Below are 27784 nucleotides of genomic sequence, written 5' to 3'. Positions count from 1 at the left end.
GAACCAAGGAGATACTGTAAATATCATGTCTTGTCCTCCTTTTTGTGCAGAACCTGCAGTGAATGACAGTGAAAAATGGTGCGTGTAGAGACGACTCAGGCTTCGCTTTCTTCCATGAATACACTTTATTTAAGATCTTTTTTTCCAGACAGTTTAGTTAAAGTGCCCACTGGAGACCTCTCAATAAACCTTCACCCGCAGTTGGCCTCACCACCATACAATATTATACAATTAACTTATGCAATTGTGCCATTCAAATGTGGTCCCTAATAATCCTTGTAAATCATGTATTTTTCATATATCACATATCCATTTACAATGGAAGAAGAAAGGTGAACATTGTGCAAAGACACTAAACAGGAACTCCTTATACAAGATATTCCACCGAGCTCCTTTTAACACTGAGAATACAGTAATATGTGTTACAGTTAATACACTATATTACAGTAAATTCAATAGGATTCAGACAAACACAACTATACTTTCTTCTTAATCTCAAGCGTAAAGTACATTCTCACACCTTTGTGCTTATCACTAAATTAAAGATTACATAGACTATATATATATATATTTTTTTTATAGACTTCATTCTTCATCTCATCAGAAAGGCCATCCAGTCATCTCAAAAACATTCAGTAAAAAGACTCACAATCACAGAAAGAAAGAAAGAAAGAAAGAAAGAAGCCACACAAGAAAATTGCATCGCTGTCAGAAGGTCAACAGGTAACATTTAAAAACACGTGTAATCTCTAAGAAGTTATGCATGAGGAACGATGGAATGCTTTGCTCCCGATCCCTTTTCTTTGGCTCACAGAATCACAATAAATAATAAACTATATATACTCGACTCTGGGTGATTACATTTTACAGATGTATTACCGTGTAATACACATAAATATACTTTTACAATAAAATACCTGAATTTGGAAATGTAATAAATAGCTTTCCATAAATAATTACATCTTAATATCTCAACAGTGTTAAAAACACATGGTTTGCATGACGGACAATAAAGCCAGCGTTTCACACGGATATCCACGGACATTTTTTTTTTTTTTTAAACTTATTCATCTATGAGGGAGAATATTGCAGCTTTCTAGGTTCTCTACCAATCCTGCGCTACATGTGCACACATTTGCTTATTTAACCTAAAACACACTACGGAATACGCTCACCTACACACACACATACACACGCACACAGCTCCAGGGACTGACTGGTTGGTGCTGGGATTAAATATATATTATGTACATCTGAAAACACCAGTGATTCAACTGCTGTAGCAAGTATGTGATAGAGCATGATACTGTGTATCATGTAATATTTTGATCTGTGCTTTTTACGCTCCCTTTTAATTGTTTTACCACTTACACACACACACACACACACACTCACACACACACACACACACACACACACAGATTAAAGCACAACTATAACTGGGAAACTAAGCTCTCACACACACACACACACACACGCACACACGTTTACTGCAAACTCATACATTAAAACAGTTTGTTAGACCTGAAGACTTCAGATACGTCTTTATCTAGAGATAAAACTACACGGACTAGAGTGAGTGGGAGACTCTTCCATTACAAGTTTCTCTTCAGTTGCGATAACATTGAGAAAGTTTCAAGGAAAGACACAATGGACTGTTTCTCCGTCCGCAGCACTCAGCATGTTTAAACGAAACAGTCTCTTGCACGACATACGGATAAAAGACTGAAGGATTGTCCACACGGACTCAGACGTTCTACAGGTCGTGGCCGAGCCTCTCGATCTCATCGATGAGGAAGTCGATGTCCGACTGAGTGGCCGCAGGATTGGAGATAACCATTCTGAAGAAGTTGACTTTGTTGCCCTGGGGCTGGTAGCCCACCATGGTGGTGCCGGACTCCATCATCATAGCTTTGATCTTTGGTGCCACCTATTGGAGAAAAAGACAGCGCATATTTTATCTTATGACGCAGCCATTTAGGAGGTCAAAATGTTGACGAAGGCTGCGTCCCAATACCCACTTGCGCCCCTCTATTGCACGCTCCCGCTGAAGGGTTCAAGTGCGTAGGGTGTCCCAATCGTACAGTGTGTTTTAGCTCCACCCACTATGCGTCGTTCATGCACATCTGTGCGAAGTGTTCATGCAAGCGGACTTCGATCAAGGGAATTACCCATGAATCTTTTTTTCTTGTGACGTTCCAATTTAAAAAAAAAAAAAAAGAAAAATGATAGTGGACAAACCCTCACAATAGCAGCAAAAATGGTAGTGATTTCAAGTGTAAGTGAGGTATCAATTATTTAATTTCTGTAATATGTATTTTATTATGTTGACCTGCGATGAACTGAGCTGAAGATAGGCACCAGCAGACCCTCGCGACCTTGAAATAGGACAAAGTGGGTCAGAAGATGGATAAATGAATGGATGGATTATATTAAAATACATCATTGCCAGCGCAGCTGCTATCAACGCCATTTTGCCGACATGATTGATGACATCCTGACTCAGGTGGATGACGTAACCGCAAACTGTCCCAATTCTACCCTTTAAGCACACTTGTTCCCTTACACACTTTACAACCGAAGTGCACTTAAACCAAGTATACCCTTTCTGTTAGTCCATAGTGCGTAGTGTGCGTATTGGGACGCAGCCGAACACATCGTCTGAGCAAAGACCTATCATGTTTACTGCTTGATGGCAATTTTGTTTTCTTTTCCATTAATACTTCCTTCCTTAATGTTGTAACTTTACAATATATCGGCTAAAAAGACTTTAAACAACTATGTTTTTTCAGGCTTTATTTAATAATTTCTGACACAGAGCATTGCAAAAATAGATTGTTAAGTTGTCTGTTTTCTAAGGAATGGTTGTCGTACCCTGTGCAGTTTCTCTCGCCTCTCGTCTCCGTCAGGCATTCCTCTCAGACTTTGCGGAAGGTACCAGAAGCAAACGTTGGTGTGTTGGGGCTGCAGGTAATAATAACAACAAAAAAAAGTTAATAGAACATAAAGGAAGAAACTATTTCTGATGTTTCCGATAACAAAGAAAACTTTTAGAAGTGGCATCCAAAGGTATTGAGTGATACTTTTAATCTGATTAAAAAAAACTTAACAACAGCTTTGTGATGAAAATAATGTTGCTTGGAGGTAGAATTTAGTGACTCACCTCTCCATTAAACACCATCTCATATCCCTCTCGGTTCTTGATCTTATTGTACAGATACTGAGACAGATCCAAACACTTGTCGATGTGCTGCTCAAACCCGATGGTGCCCTGCAGGAGAAACACTCAGTCAAGCAATTATTATGGCAAGGAACACCCAGACAGTCCAGGTGACATTAGATACAGTATGTACGTTTGCTTTACAACCCTATGGGGAACATTTTGAATTGTGTTCTGTGAATGTATGTGTGTATCTAGTGTTCTTCTGTACCTTGGCTTTCCACATGAGCCAGAACTTAAAGATGTCGACGTGGCGACCACACTGGATGGCTTTATCCCCAGTGTCGTAGGTAACGTCGTACTGTTTGTCTGGTTGGAACAAGTATCCGGCACACATGGAGTTACAGCCTGCGAGGATCCCCTGAAAACACACAATGAAACGCTTTCTTTAATTGGTTTTCACAATGCTTCAACCAGAACATCGTTTCCACTTCTAAAATGTACCAGTAGCATGAAGCAAAATGCCAACACAAGGATAACATCAGCGTCTTATAACTGGAAGAGTATGTACTAATGACTTTTTAATGGATGTTAAATATGGGATCTGGTTTCCATGTGATTACTTTGGTTGTTGGTCTTTAAAACTGTTGCATTCTTAAACAAGAGCGCAAACCTCTGCCTAGCGTCAAATCTCTTTGCCAAATATTGGCCGTTATCAGTGATCCTGACTATGGTACCATGATCATTCACACTTTAACGGCTTGGAAGAAATTTCTATCCTCATTATTAATGATACAGTAGGTCCAAATGTATGGGCAGCCTCTTTCTTTCCTGAAAAATCGTGATTAAATGCCAAATTCGGATGAAACTTGGTGGAATAATTGAGGAACCAAACTGACATTACTGAGTCAGATTTAAAAAACATCGGTAAATTACGAACCTTGGTATGAATTTTTGAAATTTTGCCAATAATGAGATATAAGGATCTTTTAATTTTGAAACTCATCCAGAATCAGTATCTTGATCTGGATTCTCTTTAAAATTTAATGCAAATGTCCTAAAACTCCGTTAAGTACTTTTGAAGAAATCCTGCCAACAGGCAATCAAACAAACAAATAAATAAATGAATGAATAAATAAACGTTGGCAAAAATATCACCATCTTGCAGAGTTAATAAAAATAAAACTCAAGCAGAGTGGTTTGTGTGTACAAACAGGTCTTAAAACTGGAATTAGATTTTGAAAAATGAGCACAAAGCCAGATGTCTACCTCAGTATCTTGCAGTGTGTGTGTGTGTGTGTGTGTGTGTACCTTATCTCTGACCAGTATAGCAGAACATTGCAGAGGGACTCCCATCATTTTGTGTGGGTTCCATGTGACAGAGTTGGCCCTATGAAGGTTTTACACCACCAGGTAAACAAATGTGAGAAAACCTCAGCGAAATTCAATTACGTGAATGTTTTGTTCCTCACCTCTCAATCCCACTCAGCTTATGGCGATGCTTCCTGGACATCAGCAGTCCTCCGCCCCACGCTCCCTGAGCAGATATACAGCACAGTTAGAGAGGTGTATGCAGTGCAAGCAGGAACACAGTGGAACAGCTTTGGCTTGTGATTAACCACTCACATCGACATGGAGCCACAGGTTGTACTTCTCGCAGATGTCAGCGATTTCATTGATGGGGTCAAATGCGCCGTACACAGTCGAGCCCCCAGTGGCGTTCACAAACAAAGGCACGCAGCCCTGAAAACAAAAACACACACAGGAGGAAAATAAGAGCTTGATTAAAAAGAAGAGAGAACATACACTAGCACACAAATAAAATATAAGTTGCCTGACCTTCTGTTTGGCATCAATTATCTTGGCTTCTAGATCTGCAGGAATGACTCTCCCTCTGAACATGAGCAGAGCAGCACGCTTTACATTTGTGCACGTGAAATATCACACAAGTTATTACAGCTTCAGAGTTCTTTGACAAACCTCTCATCTGTGCTCAGCAGGATGACGTTCTCAGTGCCGAAGCCCAGGGCAGCTCCTGCTTTCTTGATGGAGTAGTGGCTCTGCAAGAAAACACAAGATTACATTTTACAGCAACATTTCTAGAGGATGGATCTAAGATGACTATGGGGTGCCGAATGTAAAAACTTGGTTTCATAGCAGACATATGTTGAACATTTAGCTCACTTTCCTCCCATTTAGCTCATTTTTTCTTTTATTTCAGACAAATTCATGTAAAACAGCATGTTCTATATGAAAATAAATCTAAATGTTAAATCTAAATATGAAATGTAAATCTAAATATGAAATGTAAATCTAAATATTAAATCTAAATCTAAATATTAAATCTAAATGTTAAATCTAAATGTCAATGTTAAATCTAAATATTAAATGTAAATCTAAAGATTAAATGTAAATCTAAATATTAAATGTAAATCTAAATATGAAATCTAAATCTAAATATTAAATGTAAATCTAAATATTAAATGTAAATCTAAATATGAAATTTAAATCTAAATATTAAATGCAAATCTATATATTAAATCTAAATCTAAATGTTAAATGGGTCGCCAAGTGTAAAGCTACACACCCCACCCTCCAAGGTCTTTTGCATCTGCGCCACTGAGCTGCCCACGATTTCACATTTAGATTTAACATTCATGTTCAGATATAAATTCAACATTTAGATTTAGATTTCACATTTGCATTTAGATTTAATTTTCATGTGTACACATTTTTAACAATGATATAGAACATGCTGTTTTACAATAACTTCTGTCTCAAATGAAGGAAAAATGAGCTAAATCAGGGCAAAGTGAGCTAAATGTTCAAAATATGTCGGCTATGAAAAAGTGACCCACTTTTTACATTCGGCGCCCCATAGCTGACAGCTTCTTTAGCTTCGAGAAGATCTGTGTCAATTCATCACTTTGTGTGAAGATTAGAAATGGCAGGAGGAAGATGGAATTTACAAACAGTAGCTGCACTGATTTACTGAACATGTTGTTTACTTCATCTGTGTTCAATCAGCCACTGATCATCCACATAGTGAATTCCAACATGTATGTGTTGGTGTTTGACGTACGTGTTCAGAGGTGAAGAGGACGAGGCGGGGAGCAGCAGACATGCCCTTGGTCTTGACCTCTGGGAAATACTTGTAGCGTGCGATCATCACACTGTACATGTTGGAGATTGCTCCACCTGGTGATCACATACACACGATTAGTCAGCGCCCCAACCAAAAGGACAAGCTATGGGACACATTCAGTATTTACTCACTTTACCCGATACTGAATGATTATAAACCCTAACTTAGATATCTAGCAAAGTCCTACGAACAAATTATGTTTCATGTTCAGGTTCAGTTCCAAACATCATGAGCAGTGTTAATTTTGTTGACCAAAAACATTTCGTCATAGTTTTTGTGACGATAATGAGACTATGACTAATTTAGAAAAACCCCCAAAATAAAACGTGTACGAAAACTATAGCAAAAATATTTTTGTCAACTGATAAAAAACAAGCTATAATTTTGTCACATGGGACAAAAGCAAATCAGAACTTGTGATTATGGGGACATTGACGACATTAAATCTGTCTGTGTGTATTTATAAACATTAATAGGTTGATCAATAGTAATTGAATCTTTAAAAAAAAAAATGCATAAACTCCTATTTTTTATATTCTTTAGTTGACTAAAACTAGACTATAACTGAAATAGTCCTGATGATTAAATTTTGACTAAAACTAAGACAATGGCTGTGTTCGAAATCTCATACTAGCGTAATACTTATACCAAGTCTGACATCAAAATGAGTATGTAGTGCGTTCACATTAGATAGTATGGAAAGATTGAATACGCGAGAAATACTCAGATGTATACTATATCGGGAAATTTTGCAAAGTATGCACATTGGGCACACTAGTCATACTCAACCGCCCCATGATGCATTGCGAGCAAAACGTAACACATCTCTTCTTGTCTTCCATTAGATTCCATTCGTTTTTAACGCTTTTGTAAATAGGGCTCTTGTTTTGAAGTTAACTGGAGGTTTTGTCAGTAGCACAATGGCTGGTCTCTGAAAATCTACAAAATCTCGGAATGAAATGTGTTTCGCGAGTTTCACTTAAAATGTTTTCAGAACTTTCAAAGGTGGCGAATCAATGAAGATATTCTCCTCCTAACCATACTTACAGTATATAGTAGACAGTAGGGTGTCACAATCCGATATTGATATAGGATATCGGTCCGATATCAGCCAGAAAACGAATATTGGATTTTATCGGACTGCATCTAAAAAGCGCTCCGATAACTTTTTGTTGTTGTTGTTGTTCCCACCATATACTGACAGCAAAAAGTAACTGAATTGAACTTGTATTGTTGACTATTGTTCTCTGTTTGAGTAACATCACTTGATCAAGCCTTTTATAACATTCCACACTACAAAATAAGTAATAAAGGTATGTATGATTCGTGTTGATATCGTATCGTATTGATAGAAATCAAAATATTGAACACTGGTTGTGTTTCTGGGTCCGTATTCATTCATGGACGTGACAGGAAGTGGACACTCCAACTGACCTGGTGAAAAGAGGCCATCGCCCTCTCCATTGGGCCAGCCAATCATCTCCCTCATTTTCTTCAGAGTCAGCTGCTCCATCAGGACGAACACGGGAGCGATCTCGTAGGTGAACCTGCCCAACATAGCACGTCAATTATCATCACAAAGAGCTTTCAGGAAATGGAGGAAATTCTTATGCACGAATGCATGCAGCTCATAGAGCAGACACACACACACACACACACACACACACACAGACAGTTTTCATTAGGCTCATTATATTTCCATCCACAGTGCACACAGTGGGCATTGTGCTGACAGGGCTAATTAAAAAGTGTCCGATAGGAGTCTTCCAACAAACAATTCATATTCAAATGGCGTCTAAAATCACTATGTAGTTTAATTAAAGCACACAAAGCTCTGATGGCTATCTGTCAATCCTACCCATCTCAGCAGCGAGCCTGAACGGGGGACGATTGGATGCTTTAGAGGACTTGAGTGTGTGTGTGTGTGTGTGTGTGTGTGTGTGTGTGTGTGTGTGTGACAGGGAGAGAGAGTGTGTTTTCGAGAGATAACAAGGTTGGCCCAAAAATAGAGGAATGGGGGTGGAGTCTGTGTCTGGAGGGGTGGAGCGTGTTGTAATTGCATTCAAAGAACTAAAAAGTAAAGAAGAAATCCAATCGAAAAAACATAAAGGAAGGCTACAATTTTCCGTACATATTTGTGCGTTTGTCCGACATTTTGAACGTCTAATAGAAACTGAAGCTGACGTTGGCAATTGTGGGCAACAAAGGAATGAACTCTAAAGCAGCTGAAGTAGGTTAAATGTGCCCCAGAAAGCCTGGGCGCTCTCAGCGGGGCTTTCACGGTCTTTGCTAACTGACAGGCAATGGCAGCTCTCACACAGGCCCTCAGGACGGATGCCTGTTAATCCGTCCTGCTCATAACCAGGCCAGTTATACAACAACCCCATGCACTATATGCACCTACACCAATATCAACCCCTCCCTGTTTCAGGCTTCACAATAGTTCCATGATGACAAAGGACAGAGGAGACAGAGGAGGAGAGATGGAAAAAGGAGGTGTGAGGAAACAATGCAGAGAAGGACAATAAAGGAATGAGCATGAAAGCAAAAAAAAAACATGAAGCAGAGTGAAAGATTGCATGTGAAACAATTTGGACAATATTTCTCAACCATAAGCAGCATTTAACTAGATTTTCTGATTTGTTTCAAGTTGCCACGGGTTTTTTTTTACCTTGTCTGCACATACTGTCGAAGGTCAACACTATATGTGGTGCAATTTCTTTGCGATAGCAATGCATGTTTTATTATTGCAATTAATATAATTATTATATTTTGTTTTATTGCATAATTGTGACCATCACCAGCCTTCACTAAGGAAGTGTAAGAAAAACTTTAATAAAGGAAAGATATAAAAAGAGAGGGCAGTGTTAAACCGTGGTGAGGGATAAGGGAACAGGGAAGAGGGAGTCAGGGTAGGACAATGGTAGGGGGAAGGAAGAGTCGACTGTTTTAAGGTAAGAGCCCAATGTGGTGTTACAGTTGCCACAGCTGAATGAAGGCAAATAAACGGGGTTTCCACTTAAACCTCAATTCGGAATATTTCCATGTAAATACAAAGCAGAATACTTTAATTCTGAATTAAAACACATCATGTACCAGTAGCCAACGTGTCCTGGTGACTATGGCTTCTAACAACAAGAAAACTGCTCTAATATTACAGTAAGACATGATGTTCCATCTGATTCAGACAGACAATGACTGTCCATCCCCCTCCCTTTTTTTTTTTTTCACTAAAATGATCCCATTATTGGAGGGAGAAAAATCATGGACAAAGCCAGCTAGGGAACGCTTTTAAAATTCTCCTTTTTTGTGAGTCATTTCACGCTGTAATGACAATAATGGTGATCATTATCACAATCAAAGCCAATCATTGGTCTTTTCAGGGTGAAAATTACCCCTCTGTCACCTGCCTGTCTCCAGGGACACCCCTAAATGCCCTTATTACCATCATCAAGGGCACTCGTGTGTGTGTGTGTGTGTGTGTGTGTGTGTGTGTACAACCCCCTGACCCCCCTACCACACACTGCTCTCAGCCCCTCAAAGCACCGCTGAGTCGTTGTGTTTCCTCGGGGACTATAGAGGCGGAGTGAAGACTCCGTGGGGAGCTGCAGCAGCCACTTTCTACGTTTCCACTGTGTAACGGGGTTTTTCTGTGCAGCCGAAGGACATTGTGTGTCAGTGTGGGGCCCAGCTGGCCTATCTGCTAAGACCTGCTCACAATCAGCCTGCAGTCAATGGACTGAAAACCCTTTACTGCTTGCTGTATCTGGGACATGCATGCATGTGTGTGTGTGTGTGCGTTAGAGGGGGGAGTAAGTGTGTGTGTCATTACGAAAGTGTGTGCAAGCAAGTGTTGGAAGTCAATGGCCCGGTATCTCGTGGCAGTTTTCCAGCAAGGAGGAGAGATGAGAAAGTTTTTCTTAGAGATGGCTGATCTCCAAGCTGACACTGTGCAGAAATGGGATTAGCGTATTTGTGTTTTATTTCAGCTCGTTGGTTGTCTTTTTACTTTAATCCGTCTTTAGTACACAGTTTGTACTAAAGATAAAAAAGAACAGATGGAGTAATGTGACTGAATACTTTGGATACGCCTGTGCTGCACAAAGCCTCCATAGAGTCCGTAAGGGCTAATGTAAGGATGCTAACATTGAATTTGAGCATTGGTTTTTAGTTCAGATGTTTGAATTTAGGTAAATCTCAGTATTTATCTTGTATCGACAACCCTATGCTAATTCATCTATTTGTAATCTACAGCTAATCTGATAATCCAGTACAGGGGTGTCAAACTCATTTTTAGTTCTGGGGCTAAATGCAAAGTTGTTTGATCTTAACTCACTCAGTGCCCCCGACGAGATATCTCGTCATTTCAAATCCAATTCCAATTCACGGGGATTGCTAGAAAACACCCTGGCGGAGGTCCCTCATCAATATCTAAGCTGTGGGGTGTTGTAGTGACCAACTGTGCCCTGACGATGGCAGCGGTGCACCTTTAGGTGAGAGATTAGCCACTGATGCTACCATTAGCTGGGGAGGAGAAACAGGAACGTGTGAGATTATGCCGCTACAGAGTGATATTGTGACGTATCCAGCAGCTCACAGCACCACATACTAACACAGAACATGTGTGGACCTGAGTGGATTATTGATAATGTTGTGATCGTGAGATAAAACCATCAACTAACCGGGCTAAACGGGTCATTTCTGCGTGTCGGGAGGAAGAGGAAGTTACGTCTGTGTGCAGACTGACGGGAGGGAAAGTTGGAGGAACGCCAAAATACAGTAAGAAATCTATTCAACTCTGACATAGACAGCAAAATAATAATAATTTTGCCATTAAAAGCCCGGTCTCAATGTTTTTTTTTAAATGTTTTATATAAGGAAACAATGTTCAGATGTTAGAGTTGTCACTAAAGCAAAAAAATAGCTTTAAAATCACTGACAGGGTGTTTTTTTTACAAAAAGGCTGTTTTGTCAGCTTTTTGCTCTGAAACTTAAGATTTGTGTAAAACTTTCTCTATTTAATGGCTGATTACAAAAGAATGGAACGAGCCAGAAACAAATGGTTTTTTTTCGTGACAGTAGAGGCTTCAATCTTTCAGAATCTGGTGTCAGATTTCAGATAGTCATCGTAGAAAATATTCTGTGGGTCTTTAAAATCAGTCAAAATGCTCAAAAACGGCTGGCACTGAGGGTGGTAGAAAATTTGAAAATGGCTGGCACTGAATGAGTTAAGTAGGCCACAGATTTTATGTTCAACGTCAATGTCTCCAACTCAGCACTTTTTACGCCGTATAAATCATACATAACGTATGTAAGGCGCCGACAATGTCCAGGCAATAAGTGACAGATATCATCAGATCCCTCCAGGATTTTCTCTTTTAAATCTCATTGACTTTGTGACCAATTTTTATTTGATTTGTGGGAATTATGTGAAACTATTTCAGGAAAATGAAGTTCTTTGAGCAATTTGAGATCTAAAAATGATTGCGTTCATGTGATAAAAGTGTGGTAAAATTGTGATCCTCCAAATATTGTGGAGTTTCAATGAATTTGTGTATTTAGAAAGGCTGAGACATCTATTATATTGGTCGTTTAGATAATATTTTATGTTTTTTCTGTCTTTTTATCTTTCTCCTGTTGGCCAAATCGGATGGTCTACTCTTAAAGGGCCAGATTTGGACTCCGGGCCTTGAGTTTGACACGTGTAATCTCATAGTTGGATGAGTAGTGATTATTTAAAGATGCTACCCATGATACATTTTGGTTGGATAAATATATTCATTTTGGTCTCCATCGTAAACAAACAAAAGATTTCGCGCCTTGCATTGTGGGATGTGGAGTCCCGTAGACTTGACGCATGGAAGTGTTATTCCTACATTCTTCTTAAATGTAAATTGTTTGTAAAATTGTGTAAATTTGGACCATTTTATTTGACTGTCTATCTCTATCACTATTGCTGGTTTTAAAATGAAAAATGTCCTCAACTATCCATCTTTGTGCAGTCAAATAAACACATTATAATCTTAGAACCATACCACAGCGTAATGGTTCATTTGCAGCCAGTCTGTGTGAATGGGAACGTGTTTGTGTCGAGCGACTCGGGAAGTTGATGTGGTTCGTGTCCTTTATCAGACTGGGCCACCATGTAACTGTGACCAGTAATCAATATGTAATCTAACCACGCCTCAGGCTCGACTGCCTCCGACATACAGTACAGCACGGTGGGCAGCTCACCATCACCTGTCAATACACGGCCTCAGCAGGACTAACACTTTACATAACCGCCCTCACAGGCTCAACAGTAGGGAACACCATTGGATACTGGTACACACCAGGACTAGGGGCTGTTTCCATTGCCCTAGATGCTGGAGATCTTGGTTTCCCGGTCATGACATAGATAAATGTGTCTTGGTCACAAACAAAGCACTTACATGTTGGTGTTTGCAGTGGATGTAAGCCACTCTCCTGCCAGGCCAATGATGTCCAGACCAGTAGATAACTGGTTGAAGAAGCGTGGGTGACCTGGCGATAGAAAGACACACGTTAAACAAAATAAAAACACTAAATATAAACATCAAGAATACATGAAACACAAGCAGGTTTTGTTTTTCCTGGAAGAGTCAGTGCTTAGCGTGACATTGTGTTGTGTTTTTACTGAATGTTTTTCAAAGAAACTTCAAAGGACAAAAACATTAAAAACAAAAAGCTAATATCTGTTACAAGTTCACAAGTTAAGCTGCATTTTGTGCTGCCACTGTGATATAAATGGAAAATGTTTTCATCTTGGACATCCAGAACACAATAAGCCTTTGCTTGTTTTGTTGTGTTCTGAGCGCCTTCATAAATCAAACTATGACAACTTTTTTGTGTTTTCCTTAACTCAGGTTTTTGTGTTTAAAAACATTTGTAAGTCAGAACTTATCAAACTTAACAAAAAAAAATTCAGAGAAAAATAGCTTTATTAAATACCAAAATCACGAAAGAATTCTCAGATCAAAAAGAGCAATTTGTAATATTCATTCATGAAAGAAAAAATGACAGAAACATATATTTGATTAGTTTTTATTGTAATTGTCTTTCAGCAGTTACAGCAGCTCTGGAAATGAATAGATTTCATTGGTTCTTCTGATTTAATAACATTATTACCTCTGCCAAGGAGGTCAGATTTTCATCAGCGTTTATTTATTTCTTTGTCTATTAGCAGGATTACATCATACGTAGGCTATTCAACTGATTTTGGCAACATTTACGCCAATGGATGATTCATTCACTTTTGGAGGAGATTCTCAAATCAATATACTGATTCCTCCTTTATGTGATGCCCATGGCATGATGTGCTGATTGCTGAGTGTTCCAGCCTGCTGATTGGATAATGTCACACACCTGGGCCCAGCGTGCTGAGGTTACTTTAGCTCCCAGACTCCTTCACTCACTCTGTCCTCTGGTCTCCACACAGGTACACACCACACCTTAGTCTGACTTAGTGATCTAAGGTTTAGCTTTGTTTATGCCTTATAACACTCACATTTTCTTCACTCATGCACATTTTACACCACAGCTTCCATGATGTAAATATCTAATTTGGTTTAATTTGATAAGTCAATGTGTTTGGAGGGTCAATGTCGTCATCTGACCAAAAACTGTTTTTATCATCTGAGAAATATCTCCGAAGTGAGGAATTTGTGTCAAAATCCCATCTCGTATTGATCGTGCATGCGTTTATCTCGTCACGCATTGACTATTGTAATTCTGTTTTAACAAGTCGACTCTGAAGAGACTTTAGATCGTACATAATGCTGCTGCCAGACTTTTGACCAGTGCACCCAGAACAGCCCTCATTACCCCCATTCTATCCAGTCTTCACTGGCTTTAACAGTTTTAAATTTAAAAGTTTAAAACTTTAGTCCTGACTTGTGGTCAGGCAGCTCAGTGTATCACTGACTTGTTGTGTCCCTACACTTCAGTCCTCAGTTCTCAGGCCAGGGTCTGGGGTGACCTGACGTTCCAGGCTGTAGCACCTACACCAGTTCCTCTGTGAGCTTGACTGTGTGGACTCTTTTAAAAAGCATCTGAAGACCGTGCACTTCAGAAAAGCTTTAGGTTAAATTGATTTTTTTAACTTTTATCATTTTATGATGTTGCTCCTGTTTTATTTCCCCCTTTGTTTGTACAGCACTTTGTGATGATTATCTGTGAAAAGCACTTTATAAATAAAATGTACGTACTTTGATGGAATTTGGTTTAATTTGATTTATTTAACTTGAATCTTTATTGTTTAATTAATTAAACATTAAAGATTTCTTGAATGTTTGCCATAATCGTGTTGTCTTCCTTTCTTCTTGTTGTGACCTTTTCAAGCCATGTCATGACATTTAGATAATCAAGTTTCATCCTGATAGGATCCAAATTGTGCATTTTATCTTAAATTTTTGAAAAAAAAAATTGGTGTACCAAATACTTTTCAACCTATTGTATGGTTATAGATGGTTATGGGGATAGATGTTTCTTCCAAGCCTTTAAAGCATGGCTGTCCACTTTGGGGCCAAAGTTGGCCTGTAAGTGATTAGTTTTGGGCCGCTGCCTGTATTTGAAATTGTTTTTTTTCATTTTTTGAAACAAGTACAGGTATTTATAAGAAAAAAAAAAAAAAAAAAACCTAAAGCTTCCTGTAAAGCGCATTTGAGTTTTCTTTGAAAAGCGCTATATAAAACTGTTTTTTTTTTTTTATTTTTTTAAATTATTATTAAAGCTGAGGTCCAATCATTACATCATTTTTCTTGGATTTTTAAGGATTTTTCATGGCAGGGAAAATGTGTTTTGATCGTATATGTGGGGTGTATTGTGTCCCATTTTGTTGAATTTGTATTGCACCCACTAAATGTCTTTGAAGACATTTAGATGTTTCATAATTTTATGCCATGACACGTGTTCAATTTCAAAACTACTTTAAGTGTTTATTTTGCACACTTGTTATTTATTGGCATATTTGATTTCATGCACTGGAACATAAATGTTTAGTTTTGCTCCCCGCCGCCCTCCTCCGTGTGGCACCCCTGTGTGATCCAGATAAGATATGGCGCTTGGTGGAGGTTCGGACTCTTGTCTCGCATTGTTTTTTTTGTTTATTTGTAAACGTAGTTCATTTGTTCTTAACGTTTCAGGGTTTATTGCCGACAGCATCAAACATGAGCATGGCAAAAAATTAATAATAGACACGGAATTGGTTATGATTTACCCAAAAGTGTTACGTTTGATCACATTTGTGTGCCACAGTGGAACAATAATGTTTTAGTTGAGCGTTGGTGCTTCAGAAAACAACCAATCCAGGCCCACAGACCCAGGAGTCCGACTCTGTGAGTGTAAATAATCATTTCAACCACATAAACAATTGACTGAACCTTTCTCCCACAGTTCATTCACTTTACTTTATTGGTCCTCTGTGGCACCTGGGGGTCTGACACAGCATTGATCACTGTAGCGGAACACTTGTGTGACAGCCACTTAGACTCTTTGCACCTCACACACCGTAAGTGTGAACAGGCTCAAAGCACACTATTAACACAATGTTACACATGCAGCTCACGTCATTAACAACAAGCTACACGGGGCCATTTTTCAATCAAAAAATTACATTTTTAAAAGAGAGCTTTTTTTTTTTCTACTCGCAGCCATCGTTCCATCACAGGACAATTATGTCAACAATATCATTGGATGGATTTATCTCGATAGGTAAAGGGCACCAACAGAACCATTATTCATTAATATTGGCTGCTGCCCTCAGGCCTTCTGACAAATGAAATGCATGGCAACCAATCTGCACACAACAGCCATTACAACCTCCACAATATTTATTAGGTGCCTTGAAAAACGACAATGAATATAAAATATATTTAGTCTGTTACAGAACCCACACGTGACGATAAAAAATCAGACATAGAATAGTTTTGATCATTGTGTGTGTGTGTGTGTGTGTGTGTGTGTGTGTGTGTGTGTGTGTGTGTGTGTGTGTGTGTGTGTGTGTGTGTGTGTGTGTGTGTGTGTGTGTGTGTGTGTGTGTGTGTGTGTGTGCTCTAATCTCAATCCCACACACCACACACACACAACGATTCTGTCAAAAACAACTTGATTGTCTTTGTGTGTACTCCGCTTTATTATAACTACACACTCAAGCGCACGTGTGTCAAAATTAAGGCCTGGGGGCCAAATCCGGGCCTTTAGAGCAGGGGTCCTCAACTGTTCTCACCCTGGGACCCAAGTTTTACCACAGTCATTAAATCGAGACCCAATTTTTTTTTAGAATTCAACCAACTAAATGAAGTTTTTCAAAATTAGCTGTTGAAAACACAAATATATAATCTTTTTTGAAATATTAATCGCTAGATTTTCCTGTGCAACATGCATTTCACAGCATGCCTTTCAAAATAAAAAGTTTCTTTAAAAATAAAAGGCATATTAAGTATTTATTTATTTTTGACTAGCTGTCCGCGACCCACCCAGTACAGGTTCGCGACCCACTTTTGTGTCTCGACCCACCAGTTGAGAATTGCTCCTTTATAGCGTGTAAATTACCAACTAATTCAGTTGTAGATATCTCAGCCCCTCCAAATACTAAAATTCAATGTAAATCCACAACATTGGCAGAGCTCAATTTTCCAGTTATGTCTTTTTTTTTTATCGCAAACTGTTAAAATAACTCAAAATCTGGCACATTTTACTCAAATTACTCCATGAAATTTCTCCAAACTCCCAAAATCTAGGAAATTTAAGTGAAGATCCTGCAGGGACTGATATACTTACACACTTTATTATTTATACGTGGAAGTGCAAACCAGGGAAGATTAATGTTGAAATTCCTCTTTTTACCACCCAAAATCTGTGGCCCTCTTAAGCTCAAACTGGTCCGTTTTGAGTCATGGCTGCCCAAGGAATAACACACAGTTACACACACACAACCACTACTAAGTATATTTTAAAGGATTGCTGAGAGAACATGCAAATGCTGCTAATAAAGACGACGGGCCACTAGGGTTTGAATTATGAACACTCTCTTCATGGGACAGTGATGCTCCACACAAGGCAGAGTCATATTTAAAAGGCAGTGGCTCAGTACGGTTGCCGTATCAATATACCAACATTCTATCCATACGCAGCGCCCGTATTTGGCCAGTTTAGGTCATGTGACTAAGACTAAACCTTACCTTAAACCTAACTCTAATAATAATAATGCATTGGATTTGATATAGCGCTTTATCATAGACACTGAAAGCACTTTACAGAATTAAGGCGTTATTCTTTCACTCCATACTTAGTGGTGGTAAGCTACTATGATAGCCACAGCTGCCCTGGGGCAGACTGATGGAAGAGAGGCTGCCATAGTGCGCCATCGGCCCCTCCGACCACCACCAACACTACATTCATACTAGGCAATGTGGGTGAAGTGTCTTGCCCAAGGACACAATGACAGATACCACTGGAGTGACTGTCCCCCACTGTGGCACCTGGAATTGTCAGTGGTCTCCCATCCAACTACTAACCAGGCCCAGACCTGCTTAGCTTCTGAGATCTAACGAGGCAATGACAGGCTGCTATGGCCACAATTCTAACCCTAAAAATTGTTGTGATATTGGGTTATAACTTAAACCTAGCCCTAACCCTTCAGACGCGACGTACGTGTACTTCGGTAACCGTACCAATAGCACCGGGAGTTGTCCGTACGACTACCGTACAAACAGACACTTTCTATTGAAAAAGCCGGTGGGAATGTCTGACTTGTCAGCACCACGGACAGCGCCACCTTCACTGTGAGGGAGAAGGAAGGAGAAGGAAAACTGGCTCTGATTTGTAGCTGACAACTGTGTGATATAGAAAGCCTGAGGGACAGTTTGAGCTTGTCGTTTATAACAGCTTGAAACAGCTTGTGCTAGGATCCCCCCCTGGGGGGACACTCATTTAAATGAGTTAGAGTGGGAGGAAGATGAAGAATTGAATCACCAAGAGGGCAATAAATATGGGAGCAATCTTAATAGCCCTGTGCGCTATCGGGAAAACATTTTGATCCCTAATAGCTTAAGTGGTTTTGTGATATACCTTTCTGTTCAAAATGATAAATAAGGATCATTTTAAACCAGTTCTCCTGATATAAACTGTGAAGGGCAGTTTATAACCACACATGGTAGAATAATTTGTACAATGAGTTCATTCCTTATGTTGCCCCCCATTTTTCCACCTTTATATAGACTAAGGGCTATACTTCATGTATCTAAGTCATGGCACTGGAGCCGATCCCAATTTATTTTTGGGTACACCCAGGGCAGATCATTTTACAGCTCCAGTGTAGGTAATATATATATATATATATATTTGCTCAAACTAGCATGTAGAGAAAAGCTTACACAAGCTCTGCTGTCACCTGCAATAAGAAAATTGGATTCTCCTTTGAATTGACATTTTAAAATGCTAAATGTGAGTTAAATCTTCCCTTAGATCAGTGGTTCCCAACCCTTTTTGGACCACGACCCCATTTCAATATTACAAATTCCTGGCAAAAATTCCCCCAAAGACATTATTTACTACAATAGTTTTTTGAACATGAGTAGCTCAGATATTTTCATACTGTATTTTATTTATTTGAATGAGATTTATATTTGAGAACGTGAAAGAATACAGTTGTTTGAGATTGTGTCATGTTTTTTTTTTTTAGACAATTTCATGATAATAAGAATTGAATAATCAAAACAATATCTTAGATATATTTTTAATCAGTGATTATTTTTGTTGTCATTTCATACATTTCTCTGTTTTTGTGTATTTCTAGTGATCGTGTGCAACTTTCAGTTACTTTTGTGTATTTCTGTTCACATTTTTATATATTTTTGTTGTGTTTTTGTGTATTTTTTCCTTAATTTTTTACGTTTCTTTAAATATTATTGTGGATTTTTGTTGTCAATTCATACATTACTCTGTTATTTTTATGTACTTTTAGTCGCCTCGCGCAACTTTTGGGCAAGTTCGTGTGCTTTTGTTCACATTCTAGATTTTTTTTTTTGGTGTTATTTTTCTGTATGATTGTTGTCCTTTTGTGTATTTTTCTGTAATTTTATGTTTTTCGTGTCATTTCGTGTATTTTTGTGGTCATTTAGTAAATTTCTCTGTGATTTTTGTGTTTTATATTTACTTTGGGGGCCACACAAAAATAGAGCTACATGTGGCCCCCGAGCCTCCCGTTGCCCATGACTGTGAAAAAATAAGCAATATATATATATATATATATACTGTATATATAATCAGTAATTACTAGACATTTCAGGTGATCCCAAGGTTGAAAAACACTGCCTTATATAGATAAGGTTCTCTCACCTGTGCGTACGCCATATTTGAGCGTGTCCCTGCAGTCCACCAGAATCTGCTCCAGGGATTCAGGCTGGTCAGATAGCTCCAGGTTAAAGCCTTCCATTCCCTCCAGTAGCTGGTGTGGGTGGTGGAAGTCCAGCACCTTGGTGGAACGATCAAAGGTCTTCTTGACATAGTTGGTCAGAATGTCCACCAACTCCAGCAAAAACTGTATAGTGGGTTCTTCTCCATTTTTGGCCGGCAGCAGGTCTGATAGAGTAATAGAGGAGATTATTTGAGATAAGAACAACCATAAAGTGCAGAAAAAAAACACTCTTAAACCATCATCTTCATCTTTTTTTCTCCCTTGTCTTCTACTACTAGTGTCTCCCTTCTGCACATTTCCAAACCACATCAAACTGACCTCGATAATCTCATCTATCAACTACTCCACCTGATCTTATCCTCTGATGTAGGGCTGGACGATATGGACCAAAACTCATATCTCAATATTTTTTCTCAAAATAGAGATATACGATATAAATCTTGATCATTTTATTTCAAATGAAGTCATGACCAATTTTGGGTTAAATTGGATGATCCAAATGCCACACAGGCACATTTATTAACAAATAGCTGCAGAATATGTACCACTTTAGTCTTTTTCTCCTCTAAGAGACAGCACGTGTGAGTGAGTTCTGTAGTGTGGCTTGTTTAGGGGAAGGTCTAAAATGCACTCAGCAAGCATCTAACTGAAAAGTGGTGAAAGCAGGGACTCATAAAAGTATTTTAAAACAAAATAAGCAATAATTTATATATATATATATATATATATATATATATATATATATATATATATATATATTTATTTATTTTTATTTTTTTATTATTTATTCTTTATGAGTTTTTTGTAGTTTACAACAATAAAGCATACAGAACATTAAAGAACAGGGAGTGACCAATTAATACCATGTTTCTTATTTAAAGAAAAGATAATAGTAAAAAAGAGATGAAAAGAAAAAAGTAAATAAAAAAATTTCTAACTATAATTTACATTTTGATTATATAATTGGGTTTCTTTGCATTGGTGTATGTCACCCACTTATCCCAACAGGAATCAAACCAACTGTGTTTGTCATTTACAAAAGCTGTCAACTCTTCCATCTTATAGATTTCAAATGACGTTTCCCACCATAATGTTAAAGTTGGTATGTTATATTATATATATATATATATATCAATTTGTTTTCATATCCCCTTAGAAAACTCGATATATTTTGATTCTTGATATATCGCCCTGTTATATAACTTCAATAAAAAGCATCAGATGTCAGATTAAAAAACAAAATGCATACATTTAAAATCCATTATAAAAAAATAACATGGCTTAGTTGTCCCGACATGTTAGCAATTAAGCAAAGAAACAGCCTGACATATAAAGCATATGTTAACTTCCAGATGTATCCTCTATAGCAGTGGTTCCCAAACGGTGTGCCGTGGCACACTGGTGTGCCGTGAGGCAAGTCCGGGTGTGCCGTGGGATTTTGTGACAACCATACATAATTTATTGCACTAAAATAATTATTTTTTAATTTACTACTTTGTATGCACTCATTTCATAATACAGAGGCTTTTTAAATATTTCATGAATAATATAGTTCTCTGTCACATTTTATTTGGCTTTAGTAAATAATTATGCACATTTACAGAAATTGTACATGATACGAGTGATAACACGTGTTATAAAGGCTATTTTGCACAATAGCTGTGCCTTCAGATTTGTACTTGTCCTTTGGTGTACCTTGGGCACAGAAAGTGTGGGAACCACTGCTCTATAGTGCATTTATTGAGGCTCAAAATCTCCATATTTGGCACTAATGAGAACACAATGAGGTCTAGCTCTCAGTAATAATCATCACCATCTTCTTCATTCTCACCTCTGGCGAACAGGTTGGAGAAGTCGGTCTCATTGTGTCTGTAGCGTGCGTCCCGGTCGCTGTTGTCACAGGACAGCAGGTTCTTTGAGCCTGAAAGTTTCCCTCTCTCTTCCAGGCTGTTGTTCTTCTGCAGGAACCCTAACGTGTCACACGTTGAAGAGAGAGAGTTACCTCCAAACACCTCCATCATCCCCCTCAAAAAGCAAAACAGATGGAAGATGAAATCACAATTAGCACCACTCAGAGGAAACCTTTTTCATTGTTTGCTGTGCTATTCACAGTCAGTGGTGGAGGCCAAATGTATATATACTGCATATATAACACCTCTGGGTGACGTCACACTTAGTCACACATCTGGGAGGGTGCGTGCCCTCACGTCCAACAGACTGATCGCCTCAGTGAACAGAGATGACCCTCTCTCTCTCTCTCTCTCTCCCTCTCTCTCTCCAGACGAGTTAATGAGGTATCCACAGAGCCCTGCAGCAGTCTGCCTCTGTCAGACCTGACTGGACTCTCTTTGGACTCTGATTTAGTCGTGCACACAGACCTTCTGTATCAGCAGAACAACCCCTCGGCCTAATTGTGCGTTAAATACTAACTCTTTATTGGCGTAAGTGTCTAAAATACACACAAAAGCTCTTTGGTAAGAAAAACTTTTTAAACAAACTGAGCATCAGCTGCTAAATGACACGTTCAAAAGTCATTACGTAGAAGCATTTCTACCTCATTGCCACATCAGTCTATTAAAATGCAATCTGATGGTCAATTAAAATGATGACCTATAGCCTGCACAGAAAAAAAAAAAAAAAAACACAAGTCAATGATGCTTTGGATTTAATATTACCATGACGTCAATCTTTTTTTTATGAACAAAATTATAATCAAATATTAAATAAATAAAAATAACGCCCTTAATGTGTCTTTTCCTCTGCATGCCTCTCAACCAGGTCAATGATGGTTGTAATTGTGTAATTGATAATTAATTACAATTATGACGTAATTATATTTGTAATTGTAATTGAAACAATACGTTGCTATTGTAATCACAATTAGTCATTGTAATATGCAAGAACATTCTATAAAAACTGTCCATTGCAATTTAATTAAACACAAAACTGGGGGAGTCGTGTTACAGTTCAATGGCTTACATATACGTTATTAGCAGTTATTAAAATGTGTTTCATATCAACTTTATCTGTCACTTCTCTTGAGGATCATTTTACCATTTAAATAAAAGATAATAATCAAGGGATACAGTGACAGAACATTAATGCCAATATTTTAATTGTTATGGAAGCCATGACAAGGTAATCAAGAGATGAGAAACAAATTAGATGATAAATAATAAATTATTTGAACGTCTATAATTGAAAGCTTAATTGTAATTGACTTTCAGGGGAAAAATAATAGTAATTGGAATTGGGAAAAAAATGCTGGTTAACGTAATCGTAATTGAAGGGGTAATTATAATTGAAAGATATGCAATTGAAACAGGACTCTATAATTGCTGTTGTGTGCTCTTTAAAAATGAGAGTGTATTTTATTTATTATTTTGCATGAGGCTCATCAGGAAACATCTTGTCTTTGTTGAGAAATGGGCGAAGACGTGGGGGCATCAGTGAGGGTCGGAAAAGGTTAATGTCCACTGACCTTTAGAAGATGAGAACACACAGTGACAGTATAGAATAGATAGAGGCTCAGCCACAGCCTGTATTATAGTAGACCAGTGATTCTCAACTGGTGGGTCAGGACCCAAAAGCTGGTCAAAAATAAATAAATAAATAAATAAATGCTTAATGTTTCTCATGGTGGACTTGCCTTTTATTTTTGAAAGAAACTTTTCTTTTGACAGGCATGCTGTGAAATGCATGTTGCACAGGAACATTTATACATAGATTTTGTTAACAAATAGAAAATAACATAAATAAATAAATTATATATGTGTGTTTTCCACAGGTGTTTTTGAAAAATTAGTTTGGTCGTTTGAATTCTAAAAAAAAAACAAAAAAAAAAACATAATAATAAATGAATAAAAATAAGTGGGTCACGATTTAATGACCGTGGAAAATGTGGGTGCCAGGGTGAGACCAGTTGAGAACCCGTGAACTCGACCTCAAAATGGGATGGAAATGATTGTTGACTAAATGAACGTGTATAGGTCTAAAATACGGACAGAAATTAAATATATATATATTAGGTAGGCCTAATGATGAAGATCTCGGCCTTATTGTGTCCCAAAAAAAAAAAAAAAAAAAAAAAAAAAAATCGTGTTAAAACGAAATATTTCAAAATGACAAAACATTTTGAAACCAAAACTTACCACATATCTTCATCCCCAGTTTCCGTGTACATCCGTGCATCCACGCGTATTCATAGGCTAAAAACAGAACGAGCGTTTGAGTGCATGTGGTCTGCAGGCCTCACGCACACATGGAGCGGATGGTTTTACGCGCAGAGACGACGGCGGCACTTGGCCAGGTGTGCGAACTGGAATAACATCTGGTTCCCCTTCATTTCATTCTGGATTTATTCCTCCTGAAATCTTATTGGTCCCCAACCTTTTTCTTTCTTTTTTTTTTTTTTTTGGTCTCAGATATTTACCCACCCCCTTCACGCCCTCTGATCACAAAAGGAAGAGACTTATAACACTTCCGATTTGGGTTCAATCGATAGGGAGAAAAAGAGAAAAAAAACCCGCACACACACCCAGCCAAGGGGCGGATTGGGGATTAACACCCGTGAAATGAGCTCACGAAAGAGGGCAGAAATTAATTGAGTGAAACACAGTGTGTGACTGAAGCGAGCTGGTGATGATGTCTATGGTCTGGAAGCAGCAAAATACGTCTAGAAATCCATGCTTTCACACAAGCAAGAAGAGATGGAGCCGGAGGGGATGTGAAGTGGCGCGCATGACGCACACACACACACACACAGATGACTAAATGTGCCTGATGGACACCCCTAAAAAAACACAACGACTATTTAAATGTACTATATACTGAAACAAACACACAGCGAGGCGAAAAAGAGCTTCAGGCCAAAAGCAGACGCACACACACGCACAGAAGCGCGCGCACACACAGGCTCAATACAAGCCGCCGGGCGTGAGATGAAGCGTGACAGAAATAATGGCAACATCCAGGAGCAGCAGCAACAATAGCAGTGAACGGGCAAGTCATATAAAAACATCTTCATTTCAAAAACACTTTTTTTTTCTTCCTCCATCACATTCACAACTAAAATTATAGTTAGATTTCTATCAACCTTTATTGTCCCCCACGGGGCCCACTCAGAAATTACATTATAGTCGATGCTACAATTTGGTTTATAATAAAGAAAGACAGAGATAATAGGATATTGCACTTTTTTTTTTACAGTCTGGCCCATGGGGAGATTCAGTCGGTTTTGTTTGTTTGGTTGAATATTCCCGTTTTGTCGATTGTGTCTTTGGAAGACAAACTTGATTATTCATCCAAATTAACGGAAAATGTCAGTTTAAAAGTAAATGATCAATTCCTCATTTGGGATTCAATTTAGACGGTCTTTTTAAAATAAAATGTAAAAAAAAAAAAAAAAAAAATTAAAAATGTGGGAAAAAAAGACATTTTTTTGATTGAAAATCTAAAGGAATTGGCTCGGCAGCCCTTTTTTCTTTCCTTTTTTTTTCAGCTCTAATGGCACATTATTTGTGGCGCACGGCTGATCCCACAGACAGCTGTGATGGCTCTGTTTTTAACCGCAATGATTAACGACGGAGCCCACACAGCAAATGGCCCGGGCCAGACTGGCTTTTATCAGCCTCAGAATGAAGGTAGAGAGAGAAAAAGAGAGGGATGAAGGAGGAGGAGAGCAGACAGAGATGATCACACTGGCAAAGGTGCCTTTGAGCAAGGCAAACAGGTGGAGCAGTTTTACCCTCTTCCTCAGGAATCAAAGATATATATATATATTTTTGTCAGAGAATGCATAGAACATACTGGCAGACGGAGGTCTTAAATTAGCCGAGTTGGGGTCCTGCTCCCCACCAGTGGCTCTCGGTTCAGATGCGGCCATCAGTCCCCTCTTATCAGATGCACCAGCAGAGAAATAAACAAGCTGCAAACAAAAACGATCCTTTCGTTAAAATACTGTCCATATGATGATAGAAATGCCTAAAAATTGTGTGTGTGTGTGTGTGTGTCATGGTGTGATCTGCTTTATTGCTTGGAGCTACCAATCTTCTATAAAGAGGCGCAAAGTGCAGCGAGTTGCGCACATCAAGGACGATCGACGCACATGTGCATGAGGAGATAAGGCCTTTCAATCTGATAGAAGAGGTGTTTCCATTGATGAATCTTTCCTATTTATTTCCAACGCCTCGTGCTTTTTTTTTTTTTTTTTTAGAGACAATTCTTATTGATGTAATAAATAATTAGTATTTATTTCCAACAATATTTTAAACCCCAAGTACATCCTTTTGACATACGACGTCAAAAAGCAGTTCGATCATAATGTCATAAACGAAAAATGCAGTAATTTACAAAATAAATAGATTTTTTTTCTACCATAACCCACAGGTGTTTTTTTTTAATCAATTGACTAATATTATCAACATGAAATAAAGTCACTAACCTGTTAAATTCGTTAACAGAGCCTAAAGTTGTCCAGATTTGCTATTTTTGATTTATATTTACCAATTAAACATCCAAATATAATATAGTCAATCACATTTCTCAGTTTTGAAATTCGTCTCTCTTTTTTTTTTTTTTTTTTTTTTTTTGGGGGGGGGGGGGGGGGGGGGGGGGGGTCATATATTTGTCAATATGAGTCAAGAATAAATGATAAGACGTTTGTCTAATGATCACCTGTAAAAAATAATAATAATAAAAAAAAAAAACTAAAAAAAACATGACGCGCTGGAATGCGCATGAAAAGGAGGATATAGATGCGTCTTACCGGCTTACGGTGCACAGGTTGTCTGGAGTCCAGAGAAACGGTGAGTTAATCTAACGATCGCCGCCCAAAGGCACAACAACAATAACAACAAACAATCCGGTAACGACGGCGGTGGAGGAATATACCAAAGAAAGAGAGCGCGCACACTAATAAAATCCCATCCAGCGGTGCGCAACTGACCCTTTTCTCCCTCCTCAAGATTGTTTTTTATCCGTTATTTATATCTCAGACTCTGGCAGCCCATTGGTCTCTCTTCACGCAGGCATGAGTCACAGCCTTTGCTTTTCCTCTGACGACTAATGAAGCTTCCCTGAGTGCTGCTGACAGCCAGCATCCACTTTAAGGAGCCCCCCAAAAAAAATAGAGAAAGAGGGGAGAGGAGGGGGAAAAAAACCCCCAATGACGTCCACCTACCTCATGTGTGCGCATAGGTGTGTGCATGTGCGCGTCATAACATGTAAAATAGGATTCTGCACGAGGTGCTTGTTGCAATTGACCTTGGTTAAAGGCTGAGGTTTTTGTGAAGGTGAAACAACAGATAGGCATTCAGCACATCATAGTCATCGCTTTGATGTTTCGTGTCTTGAATAAAGACATCCGTTATAAAACAGATCAAGAAAGCAGGGTTAACCACTATCCATTTAATAAGTGGCTATATAAGTCACCTTCATGAGATGACAACAACCAATACATGCATCATAATTTCTGACCTGCACCTTTTTATTTTTTATAACCTTCCCATCATGGACAATAACCCTGAAACATCAAAGCGAATGCAGCCTGGTGACCATTGACTCATTCTCCTCACTGTGGTTCTCATGCCTATACGTCCTGGTCCAGTGAATAATAATGCATTGGATTTTATATTAGCACTGTATCATAGACACTCAAAGGGCTTTACAGAATTAAGGCATTATTCTTTCACTCTGCACTTAGTGGTGGTAAGCTACGATTGTAGCCACAGCTGCCCTGGGTCAGACTGACAGAGGCGAGGCTGCCATAGTGCGCCATCGGCCACCCTGACCACACACTGCATTCATACTAGGCAATGTGGGTGAAGTGTCTTGCCCAAGGACACAATGACAGATACCACTGGAGTGACTGTCCCCCACTGTGGCACCTGGAATTCTCAGTGGTCTCCCATCCAACTACTAACCAGGCCCAGACCTGCTTAGCTTCTGAGATCTAACGAGGTAATGACAGGCTGCTGTGGCCACAATGAATGCTGCATGAGCTTGGCCATTATGCTCATTCAGCCGCTGCAAATTACACATAGCC

General features: G+C 38.7%; 1 protein-coding gene across 2 annotated transcripts; it reads right to left on the bottom strand.

Moving 5' to 3' along the window:
• Positions 1–110: 110 nt before the first annotated feature.
• LOC114478828 (glutamate decarboxylase 1-like) lies at positions 111–26860 on the bottom strand. 2 transcript variants are annotated; one of them, XM_028472108.1, is made up of 17 exons: positions 26507–26860; positions 25549–25666; positions 23892–23948; positions 21572–21709; positions 19662–19904; positions 12737–12827; positions 7740–7852; positions 6243–6358; positions 5141–5220; positions 5000–5054; positions 4787–4903; positions 4633–4697; positions 4472–4550; positions 3432–3581; positions 3164–3271; positions 2875–2964; positions 111–1930 (listed from the first exon to the last, which is right to left on the bottom strand). In XM_028472108.1, exons 2-17 carry the CDS (start codon positions 25622–25624, stop codon positions 1757–1759), a joined length of 1752 nt encoding a protein of 583 aa, XP_028327909.1. In that variant the 5' UTR covers positions 25625–25666; positions 26507–26860; the 3' UTR covers positions 111–1756. The 2 variants fall into 2 exon arrangements, with proteins under 2 accessions (XP_028327909.1, XP_028327910.1); XM_028472109.1 differs by lacking the exon at positions 23892–23948.
• Positions 26861–27784: the final 924 nt, after the last annotated feature.

Source organism: Gouania willdenowi, chromosome 17 (genome assembly GCF_900634775.1).
Source record: "Gouania willdenowi chromosome 17, fGouWil2.1, whole genome shotgun sequence".
In the NCBI taxonomy this organism is placed as follows: Eukaryota; Metazoa; Chordata; class Actinopteri; order Blenniiformes; family Gobiesocidae; genus Gouania; species Gouania willdenowi.
Note: the sequence above shows the minus strand (reverse complement) of the source record. Positions and strands in the feature narration are given on the sequence as shown.